The sequence below is a fragment of the Protobothrops mucrosquamatus genome, unplaced genomic scaffold, assembly GCF_001527695.2.
Source record: "Protobothrops mucrosquamatus isolate PMUCROS unplaced genomic scaffold, P.Mucros_1.0 scaffold1242, whole genome shotgun sequence".
Taxonomy (NCBI): Eukaryota; Metazoa; Chordata; class Lepidosauria; order Squamata; family Viperidae; genus Protobothrops; species Protobothrops mucrosquamatus.
This window is the reverse complement of record NW_015387449.1, coordinates 1-13,483: the sequence shown is the minus strand read 5'-3', so window position 1 is coordinate 13,483 and position 13,483 is coordinate 1. Positions and strand designations below refer to the sequence as shown.

The 13,483-nt window shown below is 43.5% G+C and overlaps 1 protein-coding gene across 1 annotated transcript in view; it reads left to right on the top strand.

Moving 5' to 3' along the window:
• The window catches only part of SPNS3 (sphingolipid transporter 3 (putative)), a 94,731-nt gene extending 92,655 nt beyond the window's left edge, over positions 1-2,076 (top strand). The window contains exon 12 of the mRNA XM_029285067.1: positions 2,045-2,076. Within this exon, the coding sequence (XP_029140900.1) occupies positions 2,045-2,076 (32 nt within the window). The remainder of the gene's footprint in view (positions 1-2,044) is intronic.
• The last annotated feature ends 11,407 nt before the right edge of the window (positions 2,077-13,483 follow it).

Sequence of the window (13,483 nt, the reverse complement as noted above, 5' to 3'; positions counted from 1 at the left end):
CCCCCCCCACCCCCGCCTAGAGCATAGAGCTGTTTTCCTCTGGACTTAACCCATATTTGTCTTTGGAGAGGTGAGTCCTATGTTGCATTCCCCAAACTAGTGAGAGATCCAGACCAAACACTAAATTTATATTTAAACTCACTTAAAATAAAGCCTAGTTAATAGGTTACTCTCCAGCAAGGTATTGAAGAATGTTCCTCCTGTGTTACTTTAAACATTAATATTTGGTAACAACTTTGGGAGGTCTTGGAGGGCTCAGATAGTGCATTTTTGATCCAGAGCAGAAGTGGAGCAGCTACGCAGGCCATAATGTAATTTAAAAAGCAGGGCTTCATGTTACCTAATGATAGGGCTGCTCCTCTACAAATCCTGATTATTATATATTCTCTGCAAATGTTTACTGCACATGTGTTCCTTTTTTTCCAAGCAGTCCTGGCTTACCATGTCTAAACTGGGAGAGTATTTATGCCGTGTAGAATTTGGCATCAGATTCCTAAACAGACCTCCTTGGAAACCCTTTCAGTGGTGAAATACTTTTGGTTGGAGCTCAATATACGCATGGCCAGTTTGGGAAATCTTAAGCTATCAGCAGTTTGAAGCTAGATATTTTTTTAAAAAAAAAATCCAAATACCGCCAGGGAAGATGTGCTGCTCATGTGTCAAAGACATGTCTCAGAGGAGATTGCAAAACATAGCACAGACTAAAATGAGTCTGCTAAAACAATTCTGCTTGGAACATTTTTTTTTATTGCTGGGGACTCTTAAGCAAAAAAAAAAAAAAAGTAAAATAAAATAAAAATAGTTTCTGAACGTAGCTTGCAGGAGTGACTGTTTCATTCCTGAAGTGAAAATAATTAGAATGAGGTTGCTATTTTTAGGTGAGAATTTAGACAGTGTCTAAGCATAAATATGAAAAATATGACTATCTATGAAATGGGTATAAAAGTGAGAAAGCTATATTTATTTTCTCACTTTAATAGCAGAGAGAATTTGAGGATTTTTTAAAATGGTAGGATGCTTTCTATCATGCTGTTTCTATGGTGCAATGCTTTCTCATTATCCAGATGCAACAATGTAGGAAATATGTTGATGTTATCATATTTTATGTCATAATTTAGATGCCTTTAACAGAAAATTTGACATAGTTCTGGAGGACAATTCCATTGATCATGAATATAATCTTCTATTCAAATAGCTGGAAATATACTGACATGATTCAGATCTTGTGTACTGAATTATATAGTGATAAACCATGATTTTGAAGCTACTGTAGTTGGTTCACTCATCATGCTAAACAAAAACATCACAAGCCACATGAGGACTTGAATGAAGAATAAATGTAGACATTATGTTTTAAACCAGATGTAATAAAGTATGAAGGCAGTTAATTATCTTTTAGCTAGTAAGCTGTGGTTGGTTGTTTAACCATAACTTAAGGTGTTATGTGATTATCACCTCTGGGTAGCATTTCAGATTTTCCAGATAAACTGGTACATTCCTCCCATAAGTAGCCCAATTAGTCTACGACAGTGTTTTTTAAATTTGGCAACCTTAAGATGTGTGGACTTCAATTCCCAGAATTCCCCAGTAAGCATGTTGACTAGGAAAATCTGGGAGTTGAAATTCACACATCTTAAGCTTGCCAAATTTGTAAAAAAAAAAAAAAAAGCCATTGGTCTACAAGAAGGCAAAGAACTACACCAGTGTTTCTCAAACTTGACAACTTTAAGACATGTGACTTCAACTCCCAGAATTTCGCAGCCAGCATGCTGACTTTGGAACTCTGGGAATTGAAGTTCACATGTCATAAGTTTGCTCATCCTTGCAATTGTCTTGGCCCAATAGGGATGTATATTGCATTTGGGGGCATTTATTTTTTTTGCCAACTTCCCAGATTAGATTCACATCAGGTACCGGTATTAAAAATGATAGCAGCCCAAGAGAAAAGAAGATGCAGTATCGCCAAAAGAAGATGCTCCCACTGCTACACACTAGAGGTTTCTGGAAATATTTGTCTCCCAATCCTTTGTTGTCTCCTCTCTAGCTGTTGCTTTATCTTTTGATCTGGATCTGTAGCCCTCTAACCCCAGGGATGCTAGTCATATCACAGCTATGACTGGAGACTTTCATTTATGTGCTCAGCCTAAGAATGTCTGCACCACCTACAGCTTATCTTCTGCATTGCTTGACCTTTTGACCTTTTTCTGATTAAAAGATCTACCATCCATTTGTTTCTTCTCTTTTAAGTAGAGGGACCTGTAATTTATTCCATTTATTTATTAAACAAATTGGATATAGCTGTCCATCTCCTAAAAGTAATGTGTTGCCATGTTATGTGCACCCATCCTATGTTGTTAGTCCACTGTGCCCTCCTTTTCTGGTGAATTCCATTCCACTTTTTCTTGCTTCCCTTCCCTACAACAGACAACCAGCATTTTGTAGCTGTTAAACATAATTACACAACATAGTTTGCTGTGATGCGGTTTGCTTGTTTTTGGTTTAAGGTGCAGTATGCATGCAGCTGTTGTGTCTTATAAATCCCAATTTATAGCAGGTGCTACGTTGTGTCTATCATTTATTCCAGGGGTTTTCAATCTTGGCCCTTTTATGACTTGTGGACTTCAGCTCCCAGAATTCCTCAGCCAGGCACGCTGGCTGAGGAATTCTGGGAGTTGAAGTCCACAAGTCATAAAAGTTTGAAGACCTCTGATTTATTCAATAAACAATGGTTAAATAGACAATGGTTGAAATTGATGTTGTACTGGGCTGTTTGTTACTTTCTATTTTCAGACCTTTAAAAAAATTATTTTACACATGCATGCAAAATAAAATAAAATGAATCTCAAATTTAATGATTTGCATCTTCAAATGGGTTGGATGACAGCAGATGTTTTACATATTCTACGAACCCTGGTTTGTTTAAAAATGGTTGTTCTTCACCAAGTTCCCACAATACACTACTCAAAGAATGTAAAAAGTGTAGCCAACAGCATCTTAAGATGGAAGTCCTTTTTGCATTTTGGGTAGTTTGGTTGAATCATAAACAGATGACCACAGGATGACAGCAAAGAGCTCTTGTTTTCTGCGTCTTGTTTCTGCCACCTAGTGGTCATCGGCTTTTTTACACACTCACATCTGGTGATGTAATGGGCTGTAAGTAACCTTGAAGAACAGGAAGCAGAACTGCAACAGAGATAACAGTCAAAGAAATCTGAGTCTAGGGCCAAAATGAAATTTGAGAAAGCATCTCAAGCATGATCCTGCCTAGTTCTCTTAAAGATAAATGGAAGGAGAAAGGAGCCGTATTCAGACTTGCAAAATTCTGTTTCTGTACCTTTATAATAATAGTAGTATTAGCATTCATAACTTTAGTCTGGTCTACTTTAAAGGGCTGAAAGGTCAGCAGTCCTTGACTTACGACCACAACTGAACCCAAAATTTATGTTGCTAAGTGAGACAGTTCTTAAGTGAGTTTTGCCCCATTTTATGGCCATTCTTGCCACACTTGTTAAGTGAATCTGGCTTCCCCAATGACTTTGCTTGTCAGAAGGTTGCAAAAGGTGATCACATGAACCTGGGTCACTGCAACCATTTTAAATATGAGTCAGTTACCAAGCTTCTGAATTTTGATCACATGACCGTGGGGATGCTACAACAGTTGTAAATGTGAAAAACGGTCATGTCACCTTTTTTTAGTGCTGTTGTAACTTCAAACAGCTACTAAATGAACTGTTGTAAGTAAAGATTACCTATAGACCTAAATTTGGGTGAATCTGAAGGGGTAAACCAGCGGCTTCAACCCCACAGACCTTAAGGCACCACTTTATCATTTAAACTCCTTAACCCTCCCTTCTCCTGCTCATTTTTGGAGTACATCCCTCAATGTGTTAAACAAAGCCTTTTCTGTGCCTTCAGCTGATGAAAATTGTGCAACTGTGCTAAACCATAAATCATGATTTATAAGACATGGTGACTCAGTTTATACAATATCCTAAGTCAAGACCAAATCAATTGCCCTGTCATTGTGTTTCCTGGACATACTGCACATCTATACTAGGTAATGCATGAAAGTCTTAATTTCAAATTATAGTTCCTGCAAACTTGTAATGGAGCCTACTCAATGAGAAATCTGTAAGTAATCTCAGTTAAAATTTCAAACTTGGATAAAGGACCATTTGTGAAAAAGGCAGTAAGGTGATAAAGGGCAGCATGGCTACAGAGGCTTAATATGTCTTGCCAATACAACCTATGATTTACTGTAACATGTACTTCCACGTAGCTAGAAAACCAATATCCAACTTCCTTGCAAACACCAAGACATACCATAATTGGTTTCTTGTTGTATTAGCATATTATGTAAACCCAGCCACTGGCATGTGTGAATTAGTTTATAGCTTAGCATGTTGTCTAATTCCAGACAACTCTAGTTCCTTTAATAAGCTATGATTAAGAAATTATAGCTTAGAACATTGCAGTGTGTAATCAAAAATCAAATTTGTCTGAGGACATTGATCACTGAAACTGTAATGAGTATATTGTAGGATAAAATAGCTTCTGATTCTCCAACACAGAATTTGATTCTGAACTCTGTCCTACACACAGATGCCAAAGCACTTGGCTTCTGCACATGGATGGCTAGAGAAATGCTGGAGCCTCTGTGGATGCCAAAGCTGCATTTCCCCACACAGTCACAAACATGTTTCTTTTACAGAAATCCCACCCAATTCCATTGCAATCAACTTTTCATTTCTTTTCCTTAAGTTACAAGGGGATGTGGTTCTGTCTTGCTGAAAACTTTTTGGAAACACAAAAGCAGCCCAATTCTCTTTTGAGAACTCTTTAAGAGGCCTGTTGCAATTAAGGTATTACCTTCATATGCATTTTTTTTTTTTTTTGCATAGACGATTACCTATGGTAGATTGGCCAATGCACGGGTGACCTATTTATTAGAGGTACTGTACTTATATATTGCGTCAGTGTAGCAGTATCAACAACTGACAATGTAAGAAATACTAAAAAGATACTTATAACTAAACCCCATATGGTAATTGGAAACAACGTTTCTTCTGAACAAACTCACGTTCCCCAAGCTTTGGATGTAGACATTTCCATGGTTAGTTTGGGAGTCGCTAGCGTCTCGTGTGAACACAGGTTGGGTAGAAAATCCCTCTGTATTTCAAGCGGGAGTATTGCCGAATATAATTCCCTCCCTACTCCCCTTGCCCGCGTATTTACTCAGATCATTCAGGTCGGTTTGGTTTTTTTGACGGCGGTAACCCTTTCCAGGCACCTCAACGGAAGGCGGGATGTAGCTCCAACCAACCGACCAATCAACCGACCTGGAAGGGACCTCCGAGCGCGCCTCCAACCCGACCCTTTCGTTCCCCGGGTCTCCATCTGGCGCAGGTCCCGCCCGCCCGTCCGTCCCTTCCAGGCAGCGCGTCCGGAGCCCGGCCCGAAGGCGGCGCGCCACCGCCGGGCTCTCCGCGTGCGTCCCCGGGCTGCCTTTGGGAGCGCAGGGGCGGGGCGGGGCGGGCGGCGCAGCCAACCAGGCGGCGCGCGGGGCGGGCGAGTCCGCGGCCGAGGCAGCCAAGATGCGGCGCTGAGCGGCCGGCCGGGGCAGCAGGTGCGTCTCCTTCAGCGCCGCGGCTCATGATGTGCCTGGAGAGCGACGGCTCGTCGGGCAGCGGCGGCCCCCCCGGCTGCGGCGGACGCCTTCGGGTCTCGGCGGCGGCGGCGGCGGCCGGCGACGACGACGAGGAGGAAGATGACGGCGGAGGCGGCGGCGGAGATCGGGGCTGTTGCGGACGGGGCGGCGAGGTGCAGACTCTCTCCGGCGCGCTGCCCGCGCCCGGCGGAGCCAAGATCGCCGCCAACGACGAGCGAGGCTGCCAGGCGGCGCCGGCCGCGGCTCCCAGCCTCGGCAGAGCCCGCGTGGCCGCCGCCGCCATCCTCAGCGTGGGCAACGTGCTCAACTACCTGGACAGGTACACCGTGGCAGGTGAGTCCGTCCGCCCGCCTCCGGCGCCTCGGAGGCTGCCGAGCGGGGTCCCGGTTTGCTCCTCCCTTCCCCGCTTTTTCTGTCCCTCGCCCGCCTGCTCCTTTCCTCGCCCTCACGCCGCCTCTCCGTCCGGCTGCCCTCGCCTCCCGAGCCTCGGCTTCCCCTCCGCGCCCCTGCCGGGCTGCTGGAGCCGCGCGTCTCCTCCGCATACCTGCCGGTCTTCCCCCGCTCCTCCCCTTTCTCCTCTTTCCCCCGCTCCCTTCCCCTCGTCCGCCTGGACTGCCCTGTCGGCGGGTGTTTTTAATCGGTCGGTCTTTTCCTTCCTCGGTTTGGACGTTTCCTTTTTCCCTTCTGCTCTCCGTCCTTCCCCCGCCTCGCTTCCCGCCATCCCCGGCTCGGTTTTTCCTCTTCCAGTTTTTTTTTTTTTCCTTCTCTTTTCCTTTCTTTCATTTTCCCCCCCTCCCTCCTCCCCACCCCGCGTCGCCTTCTCGCTTCTCTCTCTCTCTTGCCCCTCTTTCCCTCGCCCGTTTGTCTTTTGCGCCCTCCTCGCCTCCTTTCTCAGGCTCCCTAGCGAGCACTTTGCCCGGCTTCCATCTGCGCGCTCGCTCATCTGGCTGCCGCAGGGATGTTCAGCCTTGCTGCTGTTGCGAAGATGCAACTCTGCCTTGCTCTGGATACAAAGGGAAATCCTGCCCGGCCCTTTGGCCCCGGGGAAAGCCAGAATACAAACGATCGGGGTGGGGGGTTCCTTTGACAGAAGGAGGGACGGGGATGGGCACCCCTGATCCCACTTCTCTTAAAACGGGAGAAATCAAAGAACTGTCAGGCTTCAGGGTGATCTGGGTAGGATTTTGGGCTGGCAAACGTGTTTCCTTCTTTCGTTGCCACAAAGAGAGAATGAATGAATGAATGAATGAATGAATGAGTGAGTGAGCGCATATGTGTGCGTATATACGTTTGCGTGGAGAAAATGATGCCTGTGCTTTTTAAAAGGGGTTCTTTTCAGATCTGAAAGATGCCGGTTTTAGATAGCCTCGCTCTATTTCTTTCCTGGTTTACGATGGACGAATTGCATGGATGAATTGCATTGCTTAGGCAAAGAACGCTTCCCCCCCCCCCCATTCTCCTCAGCCTGCAAAAGGATATTTGCACCATTGTCTTCCCCATGCTGTCTTTAATTGTCCCTCCCCTTTGGTTTTCCAATAATTGGCATTTGTACCATAGGGGCAGCGGAGTGCTTTTTTTTTTTTTTTTACTGTTTAAAGTACTTCTTTGTGTTTGTCAATTGAAGTGTGTGTGTGTTTGTGTGCGCGCAGGTACATGGGTCTGCCGTTGTTGTGTTGACAGAGAGAATCTAAAGGACTTATCTGAATGCTCCAAGAATGACAAGCAAAGCTGTTGTGAGGGAGATAAGGGCGACTTTGAAAATGGAGTGGTAGGAATTCCTGTGTCTTGGCAATATTGCTGCATGCAACCAACATAAGCAGAAGTTATATTTTCCACTTCCCACTGTGGATTTTATTCAAAGAAGAAAAAAAAGCATCTGTTTTAAGCAGCCTCTTCTTAGCTGTGCCCGTGCTGGAATAGTCCACCTAAGGAGATCGGGGTTCTTTATCCCCGGAGGTGTTTCAAAAGAAACAAGTGCACAATTTCCTTGCTTTTTTGTTCTGCACAATGCAGTGGGTTGGACTAGATGGTCTTTGAAACCCCTTCCGACTATGCAAAGGGACATGAAATCATTCCCTTTGAAGTGGAAAAATAGGGGAGGTTCTTGCTTTTGGGGTGTTGCCTGGGGGGGGGGAAACTATATTAAAGAAATTGCAGAGGAAGACCTGAGTTTTGGTGGCAAAGAATTGGGAGTCTGCTAGCATCTATTCCAACTAATACATTTGCTAGGGAAAGGGCTACCACAACCCCCTCTGATACGTTGAAGAGGAGTTTATAGGGAGAACCAGAGCTCTGTGCATGTGTGTATGAATGAGTTTTCCCGTGATAGCTCGAACACCTTGGAAAATGTGTTCTGTCAAAAGACACAAGAGCTTAATATATCAGTTTTAGCGCAGTCAGTAGATTAAATCTATTCCTGAGCGAAGTGTGGACCTTTTTTCTTTGTTCTAGTGGTCAGGGGGAAAAAAAATCTTGTTTTCCTGCCTCACGGAAATGTGGCAAGGCGGAGTTAGGAAGAAAAACCTATGTTTGCCTCTGAATTCCAGTTTTTCACCGAGTCCTTTAGATTTAGAATGACTCTTTATTATTAAAACAAGATAGATTTAGGTGTGACAGTTTCCCAAAGTCCATTCTATGGTCATTCATTGTTACAAAGGGATGGGAATCTGGGTTTTCCATGTCTGTTCTCAGGCTGGTTGAGGATAATAGGGTTTCCAGTCTGACGTATTTAGAAGACTATACGTTGAGAAAAATTGCATCAAAGTACAGATAGTCTTCAACTTACAACCATTCATTTAGTGACCATTCAAAAGTTACAACTGCACTGAAAAAAGAGATTTACAAACGTCACAGCATCCCCATGGTCACGTAATCAGAATTTGGTTGCTTGGCAACCAGTGTGTATTTATGTTGGTTGGCGTGTCTGAGGGGGTCATGTGATCATCATCTGCGACCATCCTAGCTGACTTCTGATAAGCAAAGTCAGTGAAGGAAGCTGGATTTGCTTAACAACTGTTAGGTGTGTGATTCACTTAACAACTGCAGTAACTCAGCAACTGTGGCAAAAACATAAAATTGGATGCGACTCACTTGAAATCCTACTTGCTTAACAACCAAAATTCTACTCCCAGTTGTGGTTGTAAATTGAGGATAATCTATATATTGTCTCTACTAAGGTTTATATAGCATTTATCTAAAGTTAAAATCCTCTTTCATGCATTGCACTAAGTCGTAGTACTGTAATTGTAATAACAACAAAACAACAACAAAACAACAACAACAACAACAACAACAACAATAATAATAATAATAATAATAATAATAATAATAAAAAGTTGGAAGGGACCTTGGAGGTCATCTAGTCCAACCCCCTGCTCAGGCAGGAAACCTTATACCATTTTGGACAAATGGCTGTCCAATGCATACTGATGCATTATCTTACACTGCCATAACCATAACTTCCAAATCACAATAGCTGGATTCTTACACACTATACCAACTCCAGATAAAATATGCCAGAAGTTAGCACCAATACTAAATCTACATACTGAACATCTGGAATTGGGAACAGATAGGCAATTCCTAGACCAGTGACCCCCACCTGGCACCCAGAGGATTAGGACTGCAATTCCCAGAATCCCTAGTCAAAGTCCCAATAGGCTTAGAAAGTGGCAGGATAGAGAAGGATGCCATGGCATATACAGTACTGAGAGCCAATTGATTTGCCATCAGTTTGCAAGATAACAGGGTGGGCGATGCTTGCTGTCTCACTCAAAGGGGCGTAGACACAGCAGAGGCTTGCTATGACATTGAAAAGATCCTCCAGTTTTGAAAATAGCAAACCTCTAGTATCAGTGTTTAGAAAATGTAAAGCCCTATTTAAGTTCTATATGGCGAAAGGATGTCAGTCAGTGTGAAGTGTCATTGATACGATGATGACAGCCAGTTTTACATCTCTATCCTGAGCCAAATGGAGATGCCACAGAAGTTCTGGTGCCAAGAGGATTTCAGGATCTGTACTAGAAGAACCAGGCTCAGATTCAACCCAGCCAAGGCAGGTAGCTTCAGAGCAGGCATGCAGTCCTCTGGATTCACAGTTTTTGTTAGATGTGCAGAGGAAGCCGTGTCCCAGAGGACATTGGATCACTCCTTTCTAGCACTGATGATGGTACCTAGTTGGGTAATGAAATGTCTATGAGGACATAGAGCACCAAGGACCCCATGGACCAGCTGTGTCGGGTGTGTCAGTTGTTGCCTTACATGGAACAGGTTGGTCTGAGAAGGGTTACTCATACCCTAATCATTCTATGAATTATTGTTGTCTGATGTCATTTCATGCCCTTGAAAACCACCTGAAACTTCAGTTGAGACAAAAAAACAGAGGGATGCATGCTTACTGGTCAATCCCATTACAGCTATATTACACCATCACTCCTGAACCTGCCTATAAAATGCTATATCACTCTTGATCTTGGTATCAGCTTTCCTAAATAGAACCTTTCTATCCATGTGAGTGACCAGATAAGACCTGCTGAAAGTCCCTCCTGTTGTGGGGTGCAGTGGGAGGGAGATAAGTGGCAACCATTCTTTGTGGAGGCTCTTCTGTGAATATGGCCCCTCCTCCTCCAGTATTGGTGGCCCCCAACTTTACAACATTTCTGAAAAGACTTTTGAGTCTGATTTCTAGAGTAATCAGTACCAGTGTGCTTTTGTTATTGCTCATTACGTTATTGTTGCAGTCATTAATTATTATTGCCCTGCATTGCTGTTCTGCTGCAGCACACCTGTACACAGTATTAAATCCATCTAGATCTGGATTTCTCAGTCTTGGCCACTTTAGGATGTGTGGACTTCAACTCCCCGAATTCCCCAGCCAGCATTTTGCCATCTTAAAGTAGTTGAGCAACCATGATCTAGATCAGGGGTCTTCAAACTCGGCCCTTTTATGACTCATGGATTTCAACTCCCAGAATTCCTCAGCCAGGAACGGTGGCTGAGGAATTCTGGGAGTTGAAGTCCATGAATCATAAAAGGGCCGAGTTTGAAGACCCCTGATCTAGATTAAAATGATTGATAACTCCGATGAAGATCAAACCTTGATCTAGATTGAAGTGATTGATAACTCCTATGAATAAATAGGAAAGGGCTGATTCCTTTTTGACCTGGCTGTAAATTTTCCAGGTAGCAAAAACCCAACTGCTGGAGTAAGTAGGATTTGTGTTTATCTGAAAGGTTATCACGATACCAAAATCCCTTGTGCTAATTCAACAGTATACATATCCAACAAAGCTTCCTATTGTTGTGTGTGTGTGCTTATGAGAAATAAAAGTTTTTAAACGCCACACATAGGAATGAAAGGAGGACAGTGTGTGTGTGTTTTTTTAATTTTTATTCTTATCTTTGGGAGAAATCTGCTTACGTATTAGAAAAACCTCATTCTTGAGAAAGGGGGGAGCCAGGAGTTGGTTAAGATGGCAATTGTGGGGGAAAGATGGTGACCAGGAAACACCTGTGTAAACAGATTTTGGCCAATATCAGGCAGTTTCTTGGAAAGTGACCTTTCTTTAATTGTCACATGCTCTAAAAAAGCATTCTCCTCTTTAACTCAGCTTTTGATTTTTTTTCTCAGAGGAAAGGATACTCCATTGAGGTTACTGACTTCATACACCAGACTAAGGCATGTTGTGTTTGTTTGGTTTTTGGCTTTCTATGATTTGCGAACAAGCCAAGGGAGGCTTGTTCAGGAAATCACAGTTAAGCAGCCTGCTTTAACAAAACTTGGGAGCTTAGCAATAAAATTAGTAGCTGTGCTCACACAACAGATTTCGCTCAATAGAGTTCTACATGAGCTTAGGAGGGCCAGGCATAGGCGTGAAACTGATCTCAGCCTTCCCCCCCCCTCCCCATAGCCTCCTGCTAGGTATTCTCACCGTGGACCAGGAGTGTTTACATTGCAAGGGGGGGGGTGTCGTTGAATCTCTTGTGGCCCAACAGCCTGGGAAAGGTGTGTGATTGTCACAGGCATAGGGGCTCAGCCCAGGGTAAGCCTAGAGCAGTGGTGGCGAACCTATGGCATGGGTGCCAGAGGCGGCACTCAGAGCCCTCTCTGTGGGCACGCGCGCCGTCACCCCAGTCCTAGGCCTTCAGCTGGGTTTTATAAAACCTTTTCGCTTTAGGCCTCCGCCGCCATGTGCAAAAAAAAAAAAAAGGTTCAATCAGTCAATTTCAACTTCTCGCGGGGAAAAAAAAAAGATCTTGCAAAGTTGGAATTGATTGATTGAACTTTTTAGTCCCACCCAGTCTGCCGTTACCACTGCAGCCACACCCACCCAATGGGCCACACCCACCCAGCACTCGATGATGCATAAGTGGGTTTTGGGTTGCAGTTTGGGCACTCGGTCTCTAAAAGGTTCGCCATCACTGCTATAAACGGTCTGGAAATTTTTGAATTGAAGAGGAATTCATCAATGTCTAAAATAAATACGGTTGAACTCACATCTATAAAACACTCCCTTTTGTTGCAATGACTCTTCCAGTTAATTTTGCTGGAAACATCACACGCTCAGTTTAATGAATCTATGATAAAACCCCAAAAAGTTGAATTCCAATAATTTGGAGGATAAGGAAGGACAGATATACAAAATTGTTCAAGTGTAAGAAATCAGAAGGGAATCAATATGTAAACTGCATGGAAAACTAAAAATGGGCCACACCCACCCAATGGGCCACACCCACCCAGCACTCGACGATGCATAAGTGGGTTTTGGGTTGCAGTTTGGGCACTCGGTCTCTAAAAGGTTCGCCATCACTGGCCTAGAGTTAGGATGAACCAGGCCAAGGTGTGCACCCTCTTGAGTGTATTATAAGGAGTTGGACTAGGTCCCTTCCAACTATTATTATTATTATTATTATTATTATTATTATTATTATTATTATTATTATTATTATTATTATTATTATTATTATTATTATTATTATTATTATTATTATTATTATTATTATTATTCTAAAAACCTGACGGAATATGTGCTGCCGGTTTTTTGGGACATGGCAGGTTGTATGCACCGTCCATTTTTCAGCTCAGTGTATGGTGCAGGCTCAGCAAAGGGCTAAATTCAGTCGCTTGCTTAAGTGTGTTGTGAAAATGCAACTACAAATTGTCGACAACTTATAACCATTCATTTAGTGACCGTTTGAACCTACGACGGAACTGAAAAAAAAGTGACTTATGACCGTTTTTCACACTTAGGACTGCTGCAACATTCCCACGGTCACGTAATCGAAATTTGGACACTTGGCAACTGGCTCATATTTATGACGGTTTCGGTGTCCCAGGGTCATGTGATCCCCTTTTGTGACCTTCTGACAAGCAAAGTCAATGGGGAAGCCAGATTCACCTAACCCAGGGGTAGGCAACCTTGGCTCTTTTATGACTCATGGACTTCAACTCCCAGAATTCCTGAGCCAGCTATGCTGGCTCAGGAATTCTGGGAGCTGAAGTCCATGAGTCATAAAAGAGCCAAGGTTGCCTACCCCTGACCTAACCACAGTGGTACTAGCTTAATAACTGCGGCAATTCACTTGTGGCAAGAAAGGTTGTAAAATGGGACAAAATTCACTTAACAAATGTCTCATTCAGCAACAGAATGTTGGGCTCAGGTGTGGTCGTAAGTCGAGGACTATCTGTATTTAATTCAGAATCTACAACAGAGAAAAGAGCTTAAGCGGCTTTTCTAGTTAACACTTCCCTCCCTCTCTGATTTCTGCATTGAAGGAGGGCTCCTCCCCTTCAAAGGGAATCGGTCCTCCAGTTGA